Source organism: Falco naumanni, chromosome 1 (assembly GCF_017639655.2).
Source record: "Falco naumanni isolate bFalNau1 chromosome 1, bFalNau1.pat, whole genome shotgun sequence".
NCBI lineage: Eukaryota > Metazoa > Chordata > Aves > Falconiformes > Falconidae > Falco > Falco naumanni.
Window position 1 is genome coordinate 100,713,188 of NC_054054.1, and position 23,672 is coordinate 100,736,859.

The following is a 23,672-nucleotide window of genomic DNA, read 5'->3' on the forward strand; positions in this document are numbered from 1 at the left end:
CTGAGCCCTTGTGACCAGAAGGTGCATGTTGCCTCTCTGCTCCCCAGGCATGTGCTGAGCTGCTCCCCGGCAAATTTTGCTGTGATAGACACAGGCTTTCATCATTTAGCAAAGTCACCTTAAGTCAGCTGGTTCCCTAACACCAGGCAGTCTTTACAGCAACACTGAGAGAAGTCTTCTGGAGAAAGGTTTAAGACCTTCAGGCTTTGGGAGCCAAATGCAAAAGACTACAAGAAACAAACAAAATAAAAAGATAGAATACAAATACAATCTAGATGTTCTGCTTTGCACCTTCAGCTTTTAATTGCTGTGCTGTATCCCAGGTGTTGATGGCACATCTCTGCTCTGAGGTGTTACTGCTTGCATCGATGTAATCTTGTTTCCTTGTTCTAGAGGATCAGCACATGGTTTCTCCTTTGCTGCCAAAGGTGGTGCGTGCAAGGGCTTGGCACTAGCATTGGTGCTTAACAAAAGGCTCACCCAGATACATGGCTGTTTTGCTGACTGACTGGATACCAAGCAAAACCAAATTCCAAATCAAAGACAAGAATAAATGCAGTTTATTATATTACAGTACAATAAAGGAAACCAGTATGCAATATGATAAAAGGAAACAGTACTAGTTATTATGCACAATATGATAAAAAAGCAACAGGAGCAAGGCATCAGATCATTACTGCAAAGCATTACAGAGACTAAGAAAAGGAGACATCACCCATTACCACCTTAATGTCCTGCAGGCCCACCCTTCGGCTGGGAGCCCCATTGCAGCCAGCCCCAGGAGTCTCTTGGGAACTGGGAAAATTCCTACGCGGTGTGTCCACCCATAGGTGAGGCTTCTGGCCCAGTCCCACAGCTTGCTCGCCTTTATACTCGGTGAAAAATAAAAATAGTTTACACAAATAGTGTATGTAAACATGTATGTATGTAAACATGTATGTATGTATGGCATGCACTATCTCATGATTCACAAGGTTCACACGTGCCAGGGATGTTGCCCAGGTGCCCGAGCGTGGTGGTTACTGCCACGGCGCAGCTGCACACAGTGTTACTGTCAGGATGTTCCTGCTCACATCTTGCTTGTTCAGGGGGCTCAGGACAAAGACGTCTTTGAGCTCCCTGAGCTCCCTGTCCAAGTTAAATGATTCCTAATTCAAGACAAAGTCTTTTTCATAAGCAGTAATCAATATAATAAATTTTCACAATGGTCCTTCCCATACACCGTTATCTGGGAGTGGGGTCATGGCTCCAGGGAAAATGAACATTCAAGAGACAAAGCATCTGTCAAAACCTCCCACTTTCATGGTCTCTGAAGCAGTTCTGAGAGCTTCAGTAAGCTGTATCCTTGTTGTATCAGTTGTTTTATCAGTAAGATGTTGTATCCGGATGTTAAGCATCCAGTAAGCTTAAGTAAGTTGCTAATTGTGAAATGCAGTTATCAGCACAGATAGGCGCTAACTGTCTCACTAGCCTTGGAAAAATCCTTATCTTCTAGCTGGTCAGCTGCATGATACAGCAGGGGAAGCACACAGAAACTGGCTTTGAAAGCCTGCCCTTTGCACAAGAGCAGTGCTGCAGTGGTGGTTGTGCAAGCAGCAGGTGGTGGCAGCCCAGGCGGATGCTCCGGGCTGTCCTAAACGGGCTGAGCTCAAGGCATCTCAGAAAAGTGGGGGTGGGGGCACCTTCAGAGCCTCCGGCTGCCCTCCCTGCCCACAGCAGGGCTACCTCGAAAGTCAGTGGGGTTTGCTCAGGGGCTTGTAAAAGCGAGTGCTGTCGTCCAAGGCTGCAGATCCCACCCTGTTTCTGGGCCCTGTCCCAGCACGGCACTGCTCTCATGGGAGGTGGGGGTTCTTAGATCTAATGGGAATTTTCTTTGCAGCACTGTGTGCACTTCAGAAAATACTTTGTCTCCATCCTTCCCATGAGACGGTTGAAGCTAATAGTGAGGCTCCTTCCAGGATGACCAAACGCTCGTGTCTCCTGTGCTCTAGGTGGATTCCCTCCAGGTTCTCAAAACCTGTCTGGGACCAGGGATCTGCAAACGGAACCAGTGCTCTGGCCGCAGCCTCACCTGTGACTCACTGCAATATTTGCAATCTGCTTTGCAGATTTGCTTTAAAGCACTGAAGGGTCAAGACGGTGCATCAAAAAGTATGGCTCCACCTGCAAATAGCCCAGCTTTGGGGACAGGGACACCTGCAGGGTCACTGCTAGAGGCACTGTACAGCCACTGTGGTTCCTGGAGTGCCCCACACAGGGAAGAGCTCGTTCAGCTGACAGACATTTAACCTCCCCGGAGGAACACCAGCAGAGACTTGGTTGCTCTCAGTCTGTGCTGCTAAACCAAGCATTTTCTGTTACAGAAGGAAAAACACAATTGCAATTTGTGATTAGGAGCAAGCTGAGGAGCAGCACTAGTGAGCAGCTCCTTTGCTTCTCTGTACACTGGCTTGTTCCAACGCATCATTCACCCGATGCAGCAGCATCCCCCTGCCCTGCCTCAGCGGCACAGCTCCAACATGGCAAGGATTTGTCCATGAGCCAAATTTGCACTTGGACAGGGAGAGGGGCTTTGGCCAGGGGAAGAGGTGGTGGTTTGGTAGATGATCTCCCAGTGCAACAGCCGTTTGGGTGAGGGCAAGACCCTACCTGAGCTGCCTTGGGCTCAAGATCATAGCTGGAGGTTGGTGAAGCCTGTTCAAACTGTCATCCAGGGGCCTCCTCCTCCCCTGCTCTTGTCTACACAGGGAAGTGCACATGGAGCAGCATTCATGAACCCTTCCAGATCACAACAGGGACGTGGGGCAGGGTGCATCAGCGAGGCAAGATGGGGAGTGCTCAGCAGAGCAGACACCCTTTAGAGATGGTGCCTCCCTGGGTGGATATGAAGACTTCTTTGACCTTTAAGAGCAGCAAAAGATGAAGAGCACAATGGGGGAAGGAACCTTGTTCCTGTATGACATCCCCAGAAGGAGTCAAGACTTTCAAAACCATGGCAAAGTGCTGCCTTGCATCTCCGCCCCCCGCCCCCCGCAAAAAACCTGGGGAAGCTTTGCTTGAGAATCAGGCTGTGTAAGCAGGTGGGTGCACATGAGCCACCCTGCTAGGGAGCTGGGGTGGGAGGTGGGTGCTGCACTGCCTTGGCTTCATTCCCCTGTGCGGGAGTTTCCAAGCCCTGTGGGTCAGCCTCACCAGGGTGCCCTGCTGCAGATAACGCCCTGCTGCAGATAACGCCCTGCTGCAGATAAAAACGCAGGCGCAGAGGGGCCATGGGGAGGACAGTAGAATTTTGCAGGTGAGAGCCTGGCCCATTGCACGCTTGCTTTTGCTTTTGTGGAGCACTTGTTTCTGTACCGTGGGCGGGAGACTGGGGGGCTGGGGCTGTGTTTGGAGCATCCAGCTGAGGTCTGCGCTTCCCACTGCTTGTGTGATGGCTTCCTCCTCCTTGCTCCAGGGCTGGCAGAGCCACTCTCCGCCTGGCACCAAGCACAGCGAGGATGTGGCTGGACCACATTGCTGCTGTCGCTGGGGGCTCCTCCACAGGGAATGGTTTTAGCTTGGCATTTGAAGGTGGACTCTGGGCTACCTTTGCCAGCAGCTTCATGGTGGGTGCTAAGTAATGTGCAGTAGGCAGAGCCCACACCTCTGGGCTCATTCTGATAGAGCTGATTGCTTTGGAGCAGCCTTGGGAGGTGAGTGGATCAGCTTTGGGTAAAACCATCCCAAATGTCTGCGTGTAAAGGACCTCCCATGCTGCCCTGGCTCATCCTTCTTCCCCTCCAGCTCTTCTAACCCTGTGTACCAGCTCTCCCTGCACACTCAGTGTTGCTGCCTGGGCTCCCTGGCAAGCTGCCTGCTTGCAGCACTCGCAGTGTGTTCTGTCCTCTGCCCTGTTTTGTGCCACCCCATGGTCCCAAAGCAGTGTGCTCCGACCAGCGCCTGAGGTCCCCAGGGCAGGAGGCAGCTCCCATTGCATGTGCTGCCGCAAGGATCTCCCAGGCAGCACGATTGCTCTTGGGGAGCAGTGCATTGGGAAGGGGACACCTCATGGGCTCCCTTAACATGTGCCATCAGCAGTGTGGGCACTGTACCTTCCAAATGCATGGCGAGATTTACAGGTTCTTGGTTTTCTTCACTTCTTGTATTTCTTTGCAGGGATGAAGGCAGGAATCTTCCTGGGGTTGCTGGTGATCCTCAGCCTGTTCCAGGCATCTCTGTCTTCTTCCTCTGGTATTGTCATTTTCTTAGGTTTTGCAGATCAGGTGCTCTTCTGAGTAGGAAAGGTAAAATCAAGTCTAGAAGAGCCTGTATTATTCTATTGTAAGCAGCAAAGTCCTGTAGAGGTGTCAACAGGAGTATGGTCGTTTCATATCTGCAGTGGCAGCTGATACTGGTGCCCTTTTCATGCCCGGGAGTGACTCAGACTCTCCTGAGGAATACCTGTATGTACAGATCTCTCTCTCTAGAGAGTGGGCAGCAGCAATTGCTTCCAGCACTGATGTGCCAATATCCCTGAGTGCTGGAGGCACAAAGAGAACACAGCTGCAGCGCGGGGATGCTCCGGGGTGGTAGACAGCACTTTCACCTCCGCTCTTTCCTTTTCCTTGCTGAGATCTGTCAGAGTTGCTGTCGGATGCGTCCCTCCTGAGCAGCGTGAGCAAGGCCAAGCAGCTGGTGGATGCAGCCTACAAGCACACACGCAACCGGTGAGAGCTGGGGCTGGGCTGCTGGCATGTGCTGTGTGCCCTGCCTGCACTGCAGCATCACCAGCGTTTCCTCCTTGCTCTAGCAGAGCGGACAAGGGTGCAAGGTCCTCTGGGAGCACAGTGGGCTGTAATCAGCATTTTACCTCCCTTCACCCTGTTTTTATGCCACATCTCCAGTCTCCTGGGTCTGTCCCTAAGAGCTGTAACTGTGTCCTCATCTGTGCATGCCATTCTGCCCAGCTCAGTATTGCTTGGCTCAGTTTCATCCCTCAGGGATGCTCCAAGGAGGACTGAAGCCAGCACAGGCTCCTGCTGATTTCTAGTGGTTCCCCCCCTACAGAGGGAGAAAACTGCTGCAGGCTGCAGTGAGGACATTTTGTGGGATCTGGGAGGAAAGCTCAGCCTTTGACACCATCGTTTGAGAGTGTGTCTCCTAGCAGCCCATACATGTCCCCCTTCAGTAGCCATCCTCTGAGACCCCTCACTGGCTTAGGGACCCCTCCATCTGAGAGGAGGCTCCAGCAGCATTAAGAGAGGATGACTTGGAAATGTTTGGGACCTCTGGGAGGAGACTGGCACCTCCAGACGTTCATGAGCTGGACAGCAGTTGACTGAGGTTTGCTTGCCTCAAGGATGTAAAGACTTAAAATTTGTCTTCTGGCAGGTGGAGATGGGCAATTTAAGAGATTCTTTTCCTGCAACTCGCACTGCTCCTCTGCCGAGCGTGGCAGGAGCGGCCCTGGTCTCCTCCAGCTACCACGCGGGGAGGCAGATGACGCTGCCTTGGTTTGCAGTTCAGACTGGTGACGCACTAGGAGAGCTGGGGTGCCTGGCACGCTGGTGTGTAACCTGCAGGACTCCTGGCTTTGCCCCATTTCAGTCCTGCAGATGTTGTGTTATTCTCCCTTGCAGCATAAAGGAGCACCTGCAGAACGATGCCTTCACCCCCGTAGAGCTTCTGCGATATTTCAAGCAGCCGGTAGCAGGGACTCGGGCTGCCGTTCGGGCTGCAGATTACATGGAGACCACCCTGGCCCTCCTCAAGGAGAAGCTGCAACGGGCTGTGAGGGGCAACTTCAATGTCACAGGTAGGGGTTGCACTTTGCTGGGAGGAGGGCAGGGGAGAAAGATACGGGGCTTGATCAATGGGGCTTTGTGGGGCTTGGGAAGACGGGGTGAAAGGGGGTCATGATGCGCCACAAATCCCTCGCACGTGACCGCAGTGAGGCAAAGCTCAGGTGTTTTTCTGTGCTCTCTACCTTAAAAAATTATTTGGGGGTTTATCAGTTAATGGAAGTGCTTCGTGCACTTCCCTGGTTCTTTGTGCAATATAGCAGTTAATGTACCGATGAGTCAAAGCTTGTCAGACTTTGCTAGATGATATTCTTTTGCTTGAGTAAGGAATGAGCAAACACAGAGGATGTGACTCAACCCCAGCATAAGTCATTTTTCTGCCAGGCTCCAGCTAGCAATAGTCAAAAGTCCCTGCCAGATGGTTCTGAGTCGGGAACAGGATGCTATGAGGAAGGCACAAATAGGGAATGCAAACGGAGCAATGTGAAAGGACATTTCAGTGTGTGTCTTGAAGGAGCAAAGTCCTCCATGAGGTGGCAATCCTGGCTGCCTGGCAAGACCAGTTTGCTGAAAGCAGAAGGCAAATCGGGGGCAGTGAGAGAAACAGCTCAGGGAGGCACCAGGCGGGCTCCTGCCATAGAAAGGTGAACTCGTGGGATCTGCAGCGCTACAGCAGAGCAGCGCCAGGCCCAGACACCCGCCACGGGCTGCTCCAGCATCCTCCAGCACGGGCAGAGCCGGAGGAGGGAGGCAGCGCTGGGCTCCAGCCCCTGCGTGCAGCAGTGATACTGAGCCCCCCCAGCCCACCCGGCTGCCACCTCCATCTGCCTGCCCGGCAGGCAGCAGTGGCTGCTTAAGCGTGCGGTGACCCACGTGCTGGTGGCAGCAGTGACCAGGGAACCTCCGAGGGCCTCAGGACAGGGTGTGCTAGCAGCTACAGCCCAGAAGGCTCTGCCGCTGACCTTGGCCCCTTCTCTCCTACGCTTGGGGAAACCCACATGCTGGGAAGGTGAGGCCAGGTCCCCCCGTCCTGCCCAGCCATCTGATGGTTTCTTCTCCAGGCAGCTCTGAACAGTGGTGTCACACTGGTGGCTGCTTCCCAGGGGGAAAAAAACTTGTGGCACACCACTAGGATGACCGTAGCTGTTAGCACCTTAGGGTGGAGATAAAAAGGGAGGGGAGAGAAAAGAAAAAGGGTTGCTGTAGAGGAATTATAGAAGACTGCATGAAAAATGTATTTGTGAAAAGGTTGTGATGATTCTTACTAACATGAGGTATGAAATGTTAAGAAGGGGAAAAAAAGGGAGGAATTGTAGAGAAATGAAGCTGGGTTAATTAACATTGATAATATACAGCTGTGGGCTGGCTTCAGGGGCGTGGGTTGGCTGATGTGGATAAGGTGCAGCTGTGGCTGGTTCCTGCTAAGTAGTTAAATAGCTCTTGAGGGGTACAAAAGATGGGCACTGGATGAAGAGAGACCTGGAAGAAGCAGAGGGGAGGGTGGGCTTGCTCTGGGTGTAGGAGAGACAGTTGCAGCAGAGGCAAGAAAGTGGAGGGGCTGGCCTGAAGAGTATGAAGAAACAGCACGAACAGTAGATGAACCTTTGAAACCTTGTGGGGGGTCGGTGGCCGTGCCAGGCAAAGCGTAGGAACTACTTACTGAAGTTAACCTGGTATGGGGTGGTAAAAGCCTTGTTGCAGCCGACTAGTTTGCTTGTGTTGCGACAGGTTGCTAGTGCTAGAAAATAATTCCACTGCTGCACAGGCCTAATGTGTAATCATAAATAAGATTTGACCACAACTTTGTTAGGTTTAATGCTTTCCAAACCAGAAAAAAAACAATCTACTGCTCTAGAGAGCATCCTCAGCACATCTTTGAGCAGCAAGACCTCAAATAACAGCCCCTGATGCTCTTACAGATGATACTGTGATCAGAAACCATTTCAAGGGTGCAAGAAGGAAAACTTGTTGCTGAGCCTGGGAGGCCCTGCAAACCCAGCAGGGACAGTATGTTACGGCATGTTTCCTCTCTGTTGTTACCTGGCAGACTTGCTGACACCAGATCAGCTGGGGATGATTTCCAAGGCAAGCGGATGTGACCAGCAGGATAAGAAAATAAATTGTGACACTTCTGATGGCTACCGAACGATCACTGGCGAGTGCAACAACAGGTGAGGGGGCTGTGTCAGCAGGGGGATGGATGGATGGGTCCTCCATCAGTAGAACTAGACCCATGTCCCCAAGCACGATCTATGCAGGATGCCTTCTTTAGGGTTTTACATGCTACTGTGTTGTTTCCTAGGTGTGTGGAGCTTTTAATTAGTCTTGCTTCGAGGGTTCATGGTGTTGTACATGAACTAGTTCTTTGGCCAAAATATGAATAACTCTGTATTGGGGACTGACTTTTCAGCCCAGGGTCTCTGTTACCAGGCTGCATCTTTTTGCTTTGTCTGGCTCTGCCCCATTGCAGGGTCTCAAAGGGCTTCCTGACCCAAACCCATACTGGGGCATGATCTGTCTGGCTGTCACCCTGCCCCACGCTGTGTAGGAGGGAATCTGGGCACGCGGGCTGTGAGAGAGCACCTTCTGCGTGTCCCGTGGACAAATGGAGGGGCATGACTGTAATGTGGGAGACAAGGGAAGCTGTACTAAAGAGTGTTTTAAAAGGGACAGCCTAGGAGCATTCCCCATCCTTCTCCTGTTACTGAGAGCCCAGTGGGCAGAGCATCCCCTGGGAGCACCTTGGGCAGAGGAAGGAGTTCAGACAGCAATGCCTGCCTAGGGAAGGCTTTAGCCTTCAGGTATCTGTATAAGAAGCAGGGAGAGAGCTACCTGCCTCCTCAATTTTCAGACAGTGGTGTCTTCATTCAGGATGGGGCTCTGGGATAAGGACAGGCCCATCACACAAACCAGACCCTGAAGCCCTGGAGAAGATGGGCTCAACTGTTCCCTGTGCTCTGTGTCCCTCCATTGCTTGGCCCTAGGCAGTGTGACACACGGTGTATGACCGGCAACCCGAGAACACATCTTATACATGGACTCCAAAATGAAATACATTATTAGTCTAAGGTTTTAATGGTCTAATCAAACTACAATAACCACTTACTCCAATTACAGCATAGTAAGACTCACAATCCAAATCAGCCTGCTTCTATTAAAGATCACTGGTAATACCATTAAACGAACAGGCATAAGTTGCTACCCCTTTTCTCTGATGTTAAGCTTTCACCTTTGTTTTCCACCCACGGCCTGGAGTCAAGGGCCCTTCTTCAGGCTGGATGACACAAGGAGTCACCAGCATCCTGGGTTCTTGTCTGGGAGAAGCCGAGGCTTGGTGTGTGTTACTATTTTTATTATTATTAAACATGAGGCTTACTGATAGCACCAAACCCACAGGGCTGCAGTAGCTCCCAACCATTGTACATTGCTGTGTGGTCCCATTCCAAGGTTCCTGTCTCTCTCTCCATCCACGAGCTCTTGGCCCTGCCATTATCCTAATGACACTAATAGTTTGCTGCTCTTCCGTTCACTCCAACAGGAGAAATCCATCACTAGGAGCTTCAAACAGAGCCCTGGTCAGATGGTTGCCAGCAGAATATGAGGACGGTGTGTCAGTCCCCCGTGGTTGGACAGAAGAAAAGCGTTTCTCCGGATTCCCCTTTCCACTGGTAATGTTTGTAACTGTTATCTGAAAATGCCGTACCAGGGCTCAGGGACTGTCGGTCCTTGGATAGATCACAGGTGTCCAAGTGCGTGCTCAGCAGCTGGCGTGGGGGGGATCAGGGGGAGGAAGTTAAACTCACCAGCTCCAGCTTGATCATATGAGAATCTTCAGGGTGATCTAACAGAAATACTTTCTAACTCCCATGCTGTGAGGAAGAGCAAAGGAAAATAAATCTGATTACTGCAGAATTGCAGGATTAAGAATTACTCAATGTGTTCTTTTAAATTAACTGCGTTTAAGCCAAAGTGATTTGCTCACCTTTTTTGATTTGTTTGTGGAAGCTGGTTGTCTCCTGAAAAGCAGTATGCCAGAGGATAAAAATGAAAAAAGAATCCCCAGAATAAAAACCATCCAGCTAGAAATTCTGTGTGTGGGTCCACGGCGGGGTGACCTGTGGCGGGGTGTGTGGGTCTCATGGGGCCTGGAGTGGGGACGCTGTGACGTGGTTTCTGCTCACTGGGGCTTGGTGCAACGACAGTACTAGTGAGGAGCTCTGTGATTTTCTGGGTTGCGTGCCCGACACTTGTGCTTTTGTTGTACTTCCTAACTGTTCTGCAGCACAGCGTCAGGGCTTGAGCAAAGTTTTGACCACTTCTCCTGTAGGAATACATGAAGGAAGAACTGGTGGGGAAGTGTGATGGATGGAGAAGGGATGAGAAGGGAAAAGGGCTTTGGGAGTTCACTGAGATAACTTTTCAGAAATTCCCAACAACTATTTTTTTCCACACTTCTATTTCAAATTGGTCTTTTAAAATCTGTTACCTCTCTTTCCCGGTTATTCAGTATGGCTCATGCTTAGCTGTGTCCATATATCCACCAAGGGATGTACTCAGCCTAGAGGCTCAGAAACCTGGCTAGGGCCAGGACAGTGCAATGCTCAGCAAAGGAGGCACTCAGTAATGCCTTCCAGCTCAGGCAGCAGAGATTTGGGGTTTTTTCTGTGAAGTGTAAGAAATGCCTCATGAATTCTTGCTGATGGCCGTACGAACAGACGCACCCATTCATACGAGTCATTTCCTAACACACATGTTCTGCCTTCCTCCCCTGCAGGTTCGAAAGGTGTCAAATGAGATTGTCCGCTTCCCCCCTGGGCAGCTCAGGATGGACCAGCAGAGATCACTCATGTTCATGCAGTGGGGCCAGTTTATTGACCATGACCTGGATTTCAGTCCAGACACCCCAGCCCGAGTCACCTTCACTGGCAATGTGGACTGCGATATCAGCTGTGCCAAGCAGCCCCCTTGCTTCCCCATCAAGGTACAGCCAGCCTTTCTCTAGCAGGGAAGAGAGGGAGAGGGTATCTGCCTTCCAGCCGGGAGATGTTGGTGGCTCCCCAGGTCCTTGGCCACAGAGGGACATCCTCCCAGAACAGGCCAAGGGGGTTAGACCGCTCTCTGTAAGGTAGCAGTGCTGGATCCCAGGGGCTGTCCCCAGATGTCGGACGCAGCCCCAACCTGTCTTCCCCCCATTTCCAACCATTCACCCATCTCTCAACGATATGGCTTTGTTTTGGGGGTATGGTGCGAAGACAACATGGGGATACCTGGATTATAGTACATGTGTCAAAGACAGGAGCTGAAGGGTGTCAATACCCCAGCAAATCCTTGCCCATTTGATGGTTCAATGCTCAGTAGTGCATGGGGCAAGGGAGTGGTGAGCATCTCCCAACAGTGGCCAAGGCATTAGCACAATAGTCACATTGCAGCCTCTGCTCCAGTGAATGCTTAATGATGTACGTGTCCACCCCGCAGCCCTGCTTTTCTGCCTTTGAAGAGGTACTGTGGCTCTGGTTGTCCCACGTACCCGCCTGTCCTGTCAAGAAAAACTGTGAATGGACAGAGCAAGCACCAAGTGTTTGCCCAACATGCATCTGAGAATGCAGGCAGGGTCACAAGTTCTGGATGACAGCTGTCAATAATGTAGATACAGACACTAGACTCCAACATGAGATAGGAAGCTTTAAAGATTGAATCTGATATTTATATATTCAGGGGGAAAAGTTTAGGTATCTTAATGGAAATTTAGGCATCTCTAGGCTTTCATGCATATTTGGGTCTTGGACTCCTAAAATAGCACCTCCACTGTCATTCTGACCCTTCCTATTTGGGATTTTTGACTGACCTACATGCTGTCTAGCATGGGGACTGTCTTTGAAATGGCTCCTGCCTGGCTTTTCTTACGGCTGTAGTATATCACAGTGCCGTTTCTGCACCCCTGAACTAGTGATGACTTATTTTTTTATCTATCTTCAGATCCCACTCAATGACCCACGAATTAAAAACACGAAAGATTGCCTTCCTTTCACCCGCTCAGCTCCTGCTTGTACCGGCGGCACAGCAATTCGAGATCAGATCAATGCCATCACCTCCTTTCTTGATGGCAGCATGGTGTATGGCAGTGAAGTGTCTTTGGCCAACACACTGAGGAATCGGACCAGCCAGCTGGGCTTGCTGGCTGTTAACCAGAATTTCACTGATAGGGGGAAGGCATATATGCCCTTCAGCAACATGCAGAAGAGCCCATGTCTTATAGCCAACAAGGAAGCTAAAATCCCTTGCTTTCTTGCAGGTAAGTTGTGTGCTGGCACCCCTAACCCTGAAATCCAGAGCAAACAACTCCCCCAGCTCCAGTTCATTTCTTTATTTGTTTGGTTTTCTTAAGTAGAAAATGGAGCATAGCAAAACATCACAAAAGACTGAGACAGGCTGCGCTAGGTAGGAAAAGGTCTTCACTGCATTCAAGTCTTCTTTGTGATTGTATGCATGGAGTGAAGCTGTCCCATCTGTGCTCAGCAGCTCCGGCGTAGGGCCCAGGGAGCACATGGGGCTGCTGGAGGTGACTTGGGAACCACTGCCACGATGGAACCAAGCAAATGCAGCAATAGCAGACTGGCCTGAAGGCAATGGCTTGTCTATATTTGTAATTTGGTGGCCATCTCTCTTCTGTCAGGACAGGTATAGGTGTGTTGGTGCTTGAAATGTTTCCGCATGAAACATTTGCCTGGGCTGTTGCATATCAGTGTGTCTGCTGCACTGTGAGAGCTTAGATCCCAGCTGGGCTGAGGATGAGGCTAGCCACAGACCAGGGTGACCTTTTAAGACATGTCCCCACCACTGAAGTCTGAGGGTGCACTGACAGCATGCCAGCCAGGACATCAGCATAGGCCTTCAGTCCATCAGGATGGCCTCCTGGTCCATTTATCCTTTGTCACGCTTCTGGTATCCTCCTGTCTACTTCTTCAATGTGGAATAACTCCTTTTGTCCTGGGCACAGCGTGCCAAAGCCATGCCTCCCCTCCAGCCAAAACACCGCACAGTCACCACAACCTTCCTGTCTGCTGCCGTTTGCTGTCTTCTCCTGTCCCAGCACACAGAGACAAGGTAACTAACCTTCTGGAGCCTACAGCATTGCTCCCTTCTGCCTGGACCCTGCTGGTGAGGACCAGGATGTTGCTAAAACCTAAGACCCCGGGGAGGGACATTTCTGATATACCTTGTGAATCTGTGTCTCACTCCCTGTTCCTTTTCTTTTGACAAGCAGGACCTCCTGGCCAAGTCCTGCTGGCTCTGGCCACCTGGACTGTCCATGACACTGCTGGAGAAAGCTTGAGGGCACAGCACATCTCATCAGCTGTGGAGCTGATTTCTGTTCCCTTGGCCCCCTACCTATCTGGCCTAAGCTCCTCTGGACATCATCCCCATGGTCCCTGGATACCATCAGGTCCTAGTGGTGGGACCAGTGGCAGAGCTCTGTTTGCTGTCATCCTCCAGCACCCTCCTTTTAAACTCCTGGTGGTTTATGGTCTCCTTCAGCCTCCCACAGCTCTCCATCTGTCCCATCCATTGTTCCACATCTTCAGCTGCTTCCGCAGTTCTGTGCAGGTCTCTCCTTGGTGAGGACCATGTGGCCAAAGGCAGATGCCCAGTGAGGAGCAGAATGGGCAGGTGTATTGGGTGCTTCCCAGGTGGGCTCCCAGCCCCCAGGACTCATCAGCTAGGGGCTGGAGCCATCGCTGCTCCGTAGCTGGGTAGTGTAGGGAACAGTCAGGCTGGCTCAGAAGCTCCTTTGAAAATTCAGTGTCTTATTTGTGACTTTTCCGGTCCCTGAGAACTGGGGAAATTTCACGTGTGCAGTTGCCTAACAGGGTTCAGCGATGTCCCGCTGGGGCTCTGCTGGAATCCCTGGGTGTGTGTTCTGCTTGAGGAAACCTCACAGTGCTGCTTTTGTTTCTTCTTCCGCAGCCTCTTACAGACAGCCTTTGACAGTAAATGAAAAGGGCTCTGTGCTGAGTGCAAGAGCCAATCCCTCTATTTACTATGGGACTTGGGGGCTAAATACGACACATTTACTCTTCTCTGAGTGCCTCTTTATACCCTCATCACCTGCTTACTCTTGGGTTTCCTGCCCTAGATGTTTGAAGAAGGATTTTATATTTCATTGTGATGCCGTTTGTAACTTATTCCTCTACATTGTGACTCCTTTTGCTTTTTACTTTTGCTCACCAGGGGGCTTGATTGTGACAGTTATCTCACTTTGGCCCTAGCTTCAGCTGGTTTGAAGGATGCCTTCTGACTTTCAGAGCTCCCTTGGCCATTCTGACCTCCTTCTGCCCATTTCCATTTCTCTCTTGAGCTGTGAGACAGTCTCTCTGATATGGGAGCCTGCAGAACACCTGCTTTATTTAGCTTAAGTTAATGCTTCTAGCCCTTGTTTGAAAAACCCCAAAAACTTGCCCATCTCTCTGTGTTGCTGAGCGCAACCGTGGGGGCATCTTGGCTTTTGCTGCCTTGGCAGATAGATGGCTTTTCACTGGTGCTCTCCAGCTCTTGGGGCCTGGACCCTGGTTTCCTTCCCCTCCTGTGTGTTTCTTACCAGTCATCTTCACAGTGCAGATGCTGAGACATCTAAAAATGTCTCTGTGCATGCTTCCCAACGCGACATTTGCCTCCTTCCAGGGGGAAGCAGCCAAGCACACGCAGGTTGCTGGCAGTACAAGTCTGCTCACTTGTGGTACTCCTAGGTGATTCTCGAGCAAATGAGATGCTGGAGCTGACGTGCATGCATACGCTCTTTCTGCGGGAGCACAACCGCCTGGCTAGGCAGCTGAAGAGATTAAATCCCCACTGGAATGGAGAGAAGGTCTACCAGGAGGCACGAAAGATCCTGGGTGCCATGATCCAGGTACCAGCCACCATGTTGTATGTCCTGGCTCTTCTGCCTTGTCTTGCAGTCTCACAGAATGAACGTGATGGGGTTTTTACTGTGGGGTGTCCAACGGGTGTGGTATTTTGGGGTGCAAATGACCCGATTCTTTCCACCAGCTCCTTTTGCCCAAAACAAAAATCACATGGAGATACCTGAAATAACACACACAGAGGGGTCCCCCTGAATCTTTGATGTCCCTCTACTGTTAAATTTCCAAATTGCTTAATGGGTTTTAAACTGCACGTCTGTGTTTGAGAAATGTGAGGACAGAGAAGTCAGAGGAGAAGCTTTTCTAGCCAGTGTTTGCTACAGGGTAAAAATGGTATTGGAGATTTGGATCAAAATTCCTCTGAGTTGTGAGTCATCCTCTCAAGAAGCCCCATGTGCTGGTGCATGCAACCAGCCATGGCATTCCTCTGTCCTCACTGCTTTGTGGCAGAGAGTCCCTTGGGACTGTGCTGCAGCACAGACTTTGCCCTAAATGAGATCCTACAGTCACAGAAAAATTTCTGTGCTTGGAAGGGACCTCTCCAGTCTCTTGTCCAACCTCTGGTTTAGAACAGGACCAGCTTCAAAGCCAGATGAGGCTTCACAGCCAACAGAAAAAGCAGGCTCCTATGAGAGAAGACGACATGGGGTTTCCAAATTCTACAATTCTATGAATTATTTTCACCTACTGACACAGAATCTGATTTTTTTTTTAAATTATATTGTGCACCCTCCTCAATGTCCCAAAGAGACATGAAACTAGAGTTGGACATCTTTACTATGGGAGGACTAACTCAGCTGCTTGTGGGTGGTGATAACATCTGTGCCAACACTGTTGACTTTCTTTGTCATCTGAAGCATGTAGGTGGGAGGGAGGAGTAAATTCAGTTCTACCTGGCTGATGGGGATGGCCTCTACCTATAGGACAAGGAGTGAATATTTAGGAGGATTTGGCAGGCTTTCTTCTTGCTCTGACCTGCCAAGCTGTTGAGGCAGGGAGGAGCATGTCTGGGGACATTTGAGTGCTGGATCCCAGTGCACTGGTAGAGGATGAGCGGGTCAGGCACAAGCAGAGTCTGTGCTTCCTGATCTTCCTGGAGCAGTTAAGTCCACTTAACATTTTCATGGAAATCACTGCATCTCCACACAAACCTCATCACTGCTAGAGAGTGTAGAGATGACACCATGCATGGCTGGAGAAACCAGCAGCCCAGGCAGTGGCCTGCAGTGTCTGTGCCTGGAGCTGCACCACCTGTGCCATGGTACCATGGCTAGTATAGAAGATGCTTTGAACCAAAGCCATGGAGCTGAAGAAACCAAAATGTCACTCAGTGGTGCCAGAAAGGACCCTCGCTGGACTGCCAGAGCAGCTGGGTGAAGGTCTGATGAGGTGAAAGAAAGATTGGTTCTGGGGAGTCTCTCTGCTTTGCATCTGTGCTAGCAAGATCTCCTACATAAATCCCATCAAAGTAGTTCAGTGTAACAGCTCCTGTAGTTGGACACACAAACCAGAATTTTGCTTCCAAAGAAACTGATGGCCAAGCAATTAATGACTCACACTTTCCTTGTTTCCCCCTAGATTATAACCTACAGGGACTACCTGCCTCTTCTGCTGGGAACCAGTTTCCAGGGTTTGATTCCTCGCTACCAGGGCTACAATGAGTCTGTGGATCCTCGAATATCCAACGTCTTCACTCTGGCTTTTCGTTTTGCTCATGCTTCAGTTCCCCCAACTGTTGACCGCTTAAGTCAAAGTTACAAACCCATGGGTCCCAAAATTCAACTCAGAAACACCTTCTTTGCTGTCTGGAGGATCATTAAAGAAGGTAAAGCCTTTCTTGCACCTCTGTTTATTTCATTCAGCCTTTTTTGCCCTCTCTGGATGCGCTCCTGCTTCAGCCAAACCTAAAAGTGGTTTGCATTAAATTTGTTGAGTGACCTTTACTACCAGGCAGTTTTTCCCAACGTGGCTGCAGTCAAATGTGGCTCATCTTATTATGAAGCACGCAGTCTGGTTGCTTAACTGCTGTAGACTCTGACAATTTTATTCAAAGTATTTTCTGTTTAATTCTTGAAGTGCAGGAAAATTGATTCTCTTGTATTAGAAGCTTATAGTTAAATATAAGCTGCATTCAGCTCTCCTGAGCCTCTCACACACACACTTGCCACCCTGCACTGCTCACAAGTCCCTCTGTAACCGTTGCAGGTGGTATTGACCCCTTTCTCCGGAGCCTGATGGCTAATCAAGCCAAGCTGATGACACAGCAGCAAATGGTTGTGGATGAGCTCCGGGATCGGATGTTTGAGCAGGTTGAAAGGATTGGATTTGATTTAGCCGCGCTTAACATGCAACGTAGCAGAGATCATGGCCTCCCAGGTAAGTTGGCTGCGGGACCTGAGCTTCCAAAGAAAAACAAGTGGAAATCAGACACTCTTATGGTTGAACGTGGAGAAACTTCTCCAGCCCGTGCTCAGCTGAAATTACTGCTTCCTAAACCTTTTCATAATTTCTGTACAGCCATAGGTAAGTGGATAGGAGGCTGAGCAGTGAAGCCAGAGCCTGGCTGGAGCTGGAGGAGACAAGTGGAGACTTGTGACCAGAAGAACATAGGGCATTGCAAAGAGCAGAGCCAAGTGTTCAGTAACTGCGCCATTTGTATTGTTCCTCAAATGGCAAAATTGGTTAAGGACCTCCACAACAAATTTTCAGGAGCAGAATTGGGGCCAGATGTCCCCCGTGGCTTCTCCCCAGGTATCTGTAGTGGTCCAGCCCAGCCACACATGGCTGGAAGAGCAGATCACAGCATGAGAGGAAAGCCTCATTGTAATTTCTCTATAAAGACTGTGTCCCAGAAAAAAAGCATGTCAGAACCATTCTCAAGGCTCTGCAAGGTGCAAAACCAGTGTAATAGCATTGCGAGATGGTCTTGAGAAATAGATTGTTGATAGGACTTTACAACTGGCTCGTGGGTGTGTTGTTGCCGAAAAGCGCTGTTAGGCTGATGTAAGTGCCTGGAGCTGCCGTGTCGGTAACGTCCTGGGAGATGCAATAGTGCTCACCTTGAAACTGTGATGAAAAAGGTACTGGATTCACCGGTTTTAAGCCCAGACAGAGGCTTTGCAATACATCCAGGTGTGTGATCAGTCACAGGCTCTGCCTTTGCTGCAACAGAAGGCTGTGATGTTTCCATGCTGTCTCTAGGAACATTATTGTGCAGAACCTGATCTAAACCACAAATTGTGAACTTACAGCCTTGACGGCTGCTCCACTGCAGCAGAACTGACGTGTATTCCCAGTGTGAATCTGTGTTTAGCTCCTAGCGTTTGGGTCTCAGCCCAACCCCGAGTGTTACTGCACTCGGTGTTATACAACCTATGAAAGTGATGACAGTATAGCAAGATCAAAAAAGCTTCCTAATTCTTTTTCTGATAAAGCAAATTCTCAGTCTTCTTGAATTGTTTGATAGTGGTGTGATCCAGGCACCATATGCTGTGTCTTTTTTTCTGAATTCTCCCCAATTTTTAGACATCTTGCTCACAGCTCACTGCTGCAGCAGCAGCTCATCTCTGCACCTTAACAGTTCACCGGGCTGGCAGGTAGGAGGATGCGTTAGCGCTCCACAGACCTTTCCTCTGCATAAGTGGCCATTTGATAAGACACTGAGTCACAAATTGCCCGTTGCTGGGTGCGTGCCCTTTCCACCAAGGTGCAGAATTATGCACCAGTTGCGGCCCCGTGGATTTTCAGCTGTTTGCAGTACAGAAAAATGAGTCCAGCTGGCAAAGTCCACTGGCCCACTCCCACCTGAAGTAACCTGTGCTACGTAGAACTCTCTTTGCAGTGTGGGGTGGCTTGTACCCGTGGCTAGACACGGACACGAGGGAGGTCAGGTGTGGGGAAGTACTTGGCCACTGTCCTGTTGTACAACATCTTGTCCAGGTTCACTTCCAACAGAGGTAATATCAAAGAGTTTTGTGAAGACGTCTCTCCTGTGGCTCTGCCTGAAGGTATCTGAAGTTGTATGCTCCCTGACCTCCTTTAGGGTTCCTGGGTCCCAGTGAAGATGAGGCAGCCATTAGGTGTGCCCAGAGCCTTCATCTGAGCACCCACAGCACAGGGTTAGGGGCGGCCACAGCACACGCAAGATCAAGTGCCTGCACACAGATCTCCTTTGCTACTTGAAATGTCCTGGGGACACTCCTCTGGCTCTCTGCTGCAGCTTCGGCAAGGTGTGGGTCTCCCATAGTTCCTCCATCACATCAGCAGAAGGTTGTTTTAGATAATCCCTGGCTCTGGAGCCTGTGCACAGGCACCTGCATTGCCGCTGAGTGGAACAGCAAAGCAGTGCTGGAAGGTGGTGGAGCAACTCCCACTAGCAGAGATCACTTGCAAAGACATAGCCCTTCCACAAACGGCATTGAAACGCCAGGCAGGATGTACTGGCTGTGGAGGAGTGAAAAGTTGATGGCATTAACAGAAATAAAGAAATGTTTAGAAAAATGTTTTAAACATATAGGGACCCTATCTGTGTCCCCAGCTTTGGGAAAGAAAGGAAAAAATCTTTACAGGAGGGAGAAACATGTTACTGATCTGTCTGCTTTGATATCCAACTACTTGCAGGTTATAACTCCTGGAGACAATTCTGTGGGCTCTCGCAGCCTTCTGGATTGCAGGCACTTGCTGGAGTGTTGAAGAATCCTAATCTGGCGAAGAAGTTCATGCAGCTGTATGGGACACCAAAGAACATTGACATTTGGATTGGGGCACTTGCAGAGCCCTTTGTGAATGGAGGCAGAGTTGGGCCTCTCATGGCTTGTCTCATTGGCACCCAGTTCAGAAACATTCGTGATGGGGACAGGTAAGAGAGGAGCTGGGGATTCAAACCCCAAAGGACAGAGGGAGACAGGAATTTATGCATATTTCTTTATGCAGATTTGGAAGCTGTTCTTGTTTGTTGCTTTTTTTAATTATTATTATTATTCCAGATGTTTTTTCCCCTTTCTGGTGATGTTCTTATTGCTTGTCCAGATGATGGTTGAGATCCTAGGCTAAGATCCTTTCCCAGCCAAGTGTTTTCACTTTCAGACCATTCACTGCCAGTCACGAATTGTGCAGACTGGATTGCCCTTCTCCATGCTGATGGTCCTCACCCAGTGTGAACATTTGAGCTCTGCTCCTCCTGCAGACACCTGTTTTCAGGGAGGCTCATATTACTGTGTATTCAAACCTCAGCTCACTCCAGCAAAGGGAAACTATATATAAATACCTTAACCAGAAGAACAGGTACACCTCTAAGGTGGGAAAACCAGGATCTAGATGGATTGACTTCACCAATTAGAAAAAAAGCTGTCAGGTTTAATTAGCCTAAATAGCTTGCACTGATAGTAGATGCTCAGCATCTGCTAGTGTGGTGGCTCATGCTCTGGGTAGTTTTGAAAATTTGCCTGCAGACCAAGGGAAGTTGCTATAGGACTAACGCACTGTCAGGCTTTGCAGGGAGTAAAAGAAATTAATTGTTCTCTCTTAGTTAAGTCTTAGCTCAGCCCAAGCTGCTTCCCTGGCACTGGCGGCATCCCTGTACCCTCTCTGTGGGTCTGTCTGCTTCTTCTGGGCTACTGCGCCCTGCAGAAGTTAAACATCTGTCCACCTCCCCATCTCCTGAGTTTGCAATACACAGCTTTGCACCATCGCAGTGTCTTATCCACCTCTCAGGGGCCTTAGAGATGATTTTTCATTGTTTGTCCTTTCCACCCCAGTTCTGAGTTGGAACCCTGTGGTCTGGGTCATGTCCACCCATGTGCACATGTGGCAGTGTTTGGTCTTCACTTGCACCAGGATATGGGTGGCTTGGGGTTTGCTTGCCAGGCAAAATAATTTGAGCAGTGTCGTGTTTGAAACATACCTGAAGTCCTCCTCTGCCTTGAAGATGCTCAGGGGGATCAGGTGCAGAAGTGAGTTACAATGCCCCATTTTAAGCTGCATTTCTGAGGCAAGGTCCTGCACTTGCTAGCAATATAGCCTGAAAATTGTATCATGACCAGTGTTTCTGGCAAACTGTTCTGCTTAGAAAGACTTACTATGAGCTCAAACCCTAGTGCTGGGAGCTTAAAAACAGTCTAGTGCACATCTAGAAATCCTGTTCTTATGGCAGGATACAAGAACAGATATTTTTTTTTTAAAGACAGTAATTACAGGGCTGGTTCCAGCATGACAGTCCTGTGGACGTAACCACAGCTTGCGCACAGAACAGTATGTGCAGACTTTCCTATTTGAAAGAGGGTGCCTGTATCTCATTTGAGGGAACACAGGACAAGGCTTTGATTCTACTGCAGCTTTACTATAGGTCCATGGCAGAAAAGCAAGCTAAACTATCCAGCTGGTGAGTCAGGGCTCAATTTAAGTAACAGAAATTTAAATTTCTTCTTGGCAAAAGAAATGTGTTATTGGTGTTAGTGGGAAATAACGTTGCAGGAGTCTTGAATGTGAAGAAGCCAGAAGGCAAAAATCTCTTGTCATCATCTTTCTCCTGCAGGTTTTGGTGGGAGAACCCAGGGGTTTTTACTCCTTTGCAGCGCTGTTCACTGGTCAAAATCTCCTTGTCACGAATAATATGTGACAACACCGACATCTCTAAAGTACCAAGACATATTTTCAAGGCTAACAGATACCCTTGTGGCTTTGTGAGCTGCAGCAAGATCCCAAAGCTGGACCTCAGAGCCTGGAAGTCAACGAGGACCAAGGAAGCTGCAGAGCAAGGTATAAGCTTCAAACAGCAGGTAGCTCCTGCCTGCAGCTGTGGGAGATAACCAGACCCTGAGGATCTGAAACAGCTGCCTAACACAGGTCTGAACATGTGTGCCAGGCATGTATCTAGCACATGTGTAGATACGTAGTTTCCTCAGGTCCACCGTGAGTAGTACCGCCAACACGCAGATTTTCCAGCATTGGCATTACAAGACCAAGCTAAGCACGCTGCTTTGGGATTTTTCTCATTTACAGGCCTTTTTAGTTTAGCTCTTTGCTGATGATGCCGGTGCTTTTCTGCATGGGGAGTGATGCCCGGGTCGAGGAAGCTGGTCTTTCTGTCTAGCTGGTTGGTCTGTATTTTGCACAGCTCCGAGCAGGCTGGCAGCTCATCCTGGTCAGGCCAAAAGCAGCCCTGCGCTTGGACAGAGATCCCCACTTAATGGAAGAGATTGAGGTGTTTGATTTCTGCTAGGGAAGTTTTGCCTGTATTTACAATATTTCCCTCGGCTGCCTCAGTATTTGTAAAATTCTTGAGGTTTAATGTTTTTCTTCCAAAATACCCTCTGAAGTAGAGAGGGGAAGTAGAGGTAGGAAAGAGTGGCTCTCCGCTGGGAGCAGTAGACTGCTAACAAAACGTCATCTTTCCTTTGCTGTGACAGTCAGCCCTGCCACGCTCTCCTGTTGCTATCCAGGCTGTGAGAAGGAGCAAACCCTCCACTGTCGGACAACTCCACCTGCAGTCAGCTCCCACTTTCTGCGAGGGCGGTTCACCATATTCTCCACAGCGTTATCAGCTTGGAAGTGTGGCAGGGTACAAACGTAAATGCCATCCTCATGTGCTGGCAGCGTTTACATTGGATATTAGGAAAAATTTCTTTGCCAAAGAGGTTGTCAAGCATTGGAATGGGCTGCCCAAGGAGGTGGTGGAGTCACCATACCTGGAGGTGTTTAAAAAACTGCAGATGTGGCACTTAGGGCCATGGATTAGTGGTGAACTTGGCAGTGTTGGGTTAATGGTTTGACTCAGTGATCTTAAAGGTCTTTTCCAACCCAAATGATTCTATGGTACCAGAAAAAGTGAGACCTATAGGATCTTGCAGTCAAGGAGGGATCCCAGGAGGTCTTTAGAGCAACCAGGACTAATACCAGAGTTATCATTCCCTCTTCTCTAGCTTAACCTGTGGAAATCAGCCACGTAAGATAACAGGGAGCTATGGTGTGTCCTGTTCTCCTTTGATAACACATTGCTTTTTATGTCCTGTAGAAGAAACACCTGGTGACTTTCAATGCTGAATGTTGAGGATTTGCCAGAAGTCCAGACTTGGGAAGCTGCTGAGATGGATTATTTTACTGTGTTTATGCTTTTACTGCCTCAAATGTTTGGGCATGATTGCTGTCATCTGCTCAGTTTAGTTTGCATGAAGTCTTTTCAGTGAGATGGATTCCAGTGGTCAAAGAACTTCATGAAAAGATGTCCCAGAGCTGTGCAAGTCACTCAATATTCAAAGCAAAGCAAAATGAGTTATCCAGAGACTGGTTCCAAATCAAACCATCTGCTGGCTTAGGCAATCACGCATACGCTGTGTTCCCGTAAGCTTTACTGTCAAAAACATGTTTTGGACCCTCCTTTCAAAATTGCCAGCCTAAACAGAAAGAGACTGGGGCATTGGAATAACTGCTTATTCTTTGTCTCCGATTCTGTAAGTACAGAAAAGTACATACTTCAGTTTCCAAAGAAAAACTACTTATTTCACTGTGCCTTTAGATGAAGCAGAAATAGCTATCAGGCACCCCAAACAGACTTGCTTAAAATGCCCTGTTTTGGGTTTTGCTTGAATATGGAACGAAGAAATTGTCCACATGGAAGCAAGCTGTTTTTTCACCATTTTTTGCCCTTAGTCCAGAAAGCCTAAGGCATCATCTAGTGTGACAGAAATCCATGACAAGTTATACCTGCAGCCTGGCACGAGCCAGTGTGACTTACCCCTGGGTTGTGGAGCTGATGGGATGTGTCCTGGCAAAGATAAGAACAGTTTTAATGTACAAGAAAGTAAAAGCCAATCTGGTTTTACTCCAGCTTTGTCCCCTCAATATCTTTTCTTGAAAGGGATCAAAACCACTTTCTCCTTCCTCTGTAGTCTGCTGTGTTACTGTTATTGATTAATAAACTGCAATTTTGAGCTGAGGCGAAAATGTTCCTTGCACTTTGAGCGGAGGATGGTGGTAG

The 23,672-nt window shown here is 49.3% G+C and overlaps 1 protein-coding gene across 1 annotated transcript; it reads left to right on the plus strand.

Moving 5' to 3' along the window:
* The first annotated feature begins 1,936 nt into the window (after positions 1–1,936).
* On the plus strand, positions 1,937–23,630 carry LOC121096598 (eosinophil peroxidase-like). Its single transcript, XM_040612738.1, has 14 exons — positions 1,937–3,295; positions 4,156–4,230; positions 4,613–4,706; positions 5,619–5,794; positions 7,828–7,951; positions 9,319–9,448; positions 10,555–10,761; positions 11,757–12,072; positions 14,525–14,685; positions 16,277–16,523; positions 16,904–17,074; positions 19,319–19,556; positions 21,231–21,454; positions 22,710–23,630. Exons 2-14 carry the CDS (start codon positions 4,158–4,160, stop codon positions 22,736–22,738), a joined length of 2,190 nt encoding a protein of 729 aa, XP_040468672.1. The 5' UTR covers positions 1,937–3,295; positions 4,156–4,157; the 3' UTR covers positions 22,739–23,630.
* Positions 23,631–23,672: the final 42 nt, after the last annotated feature.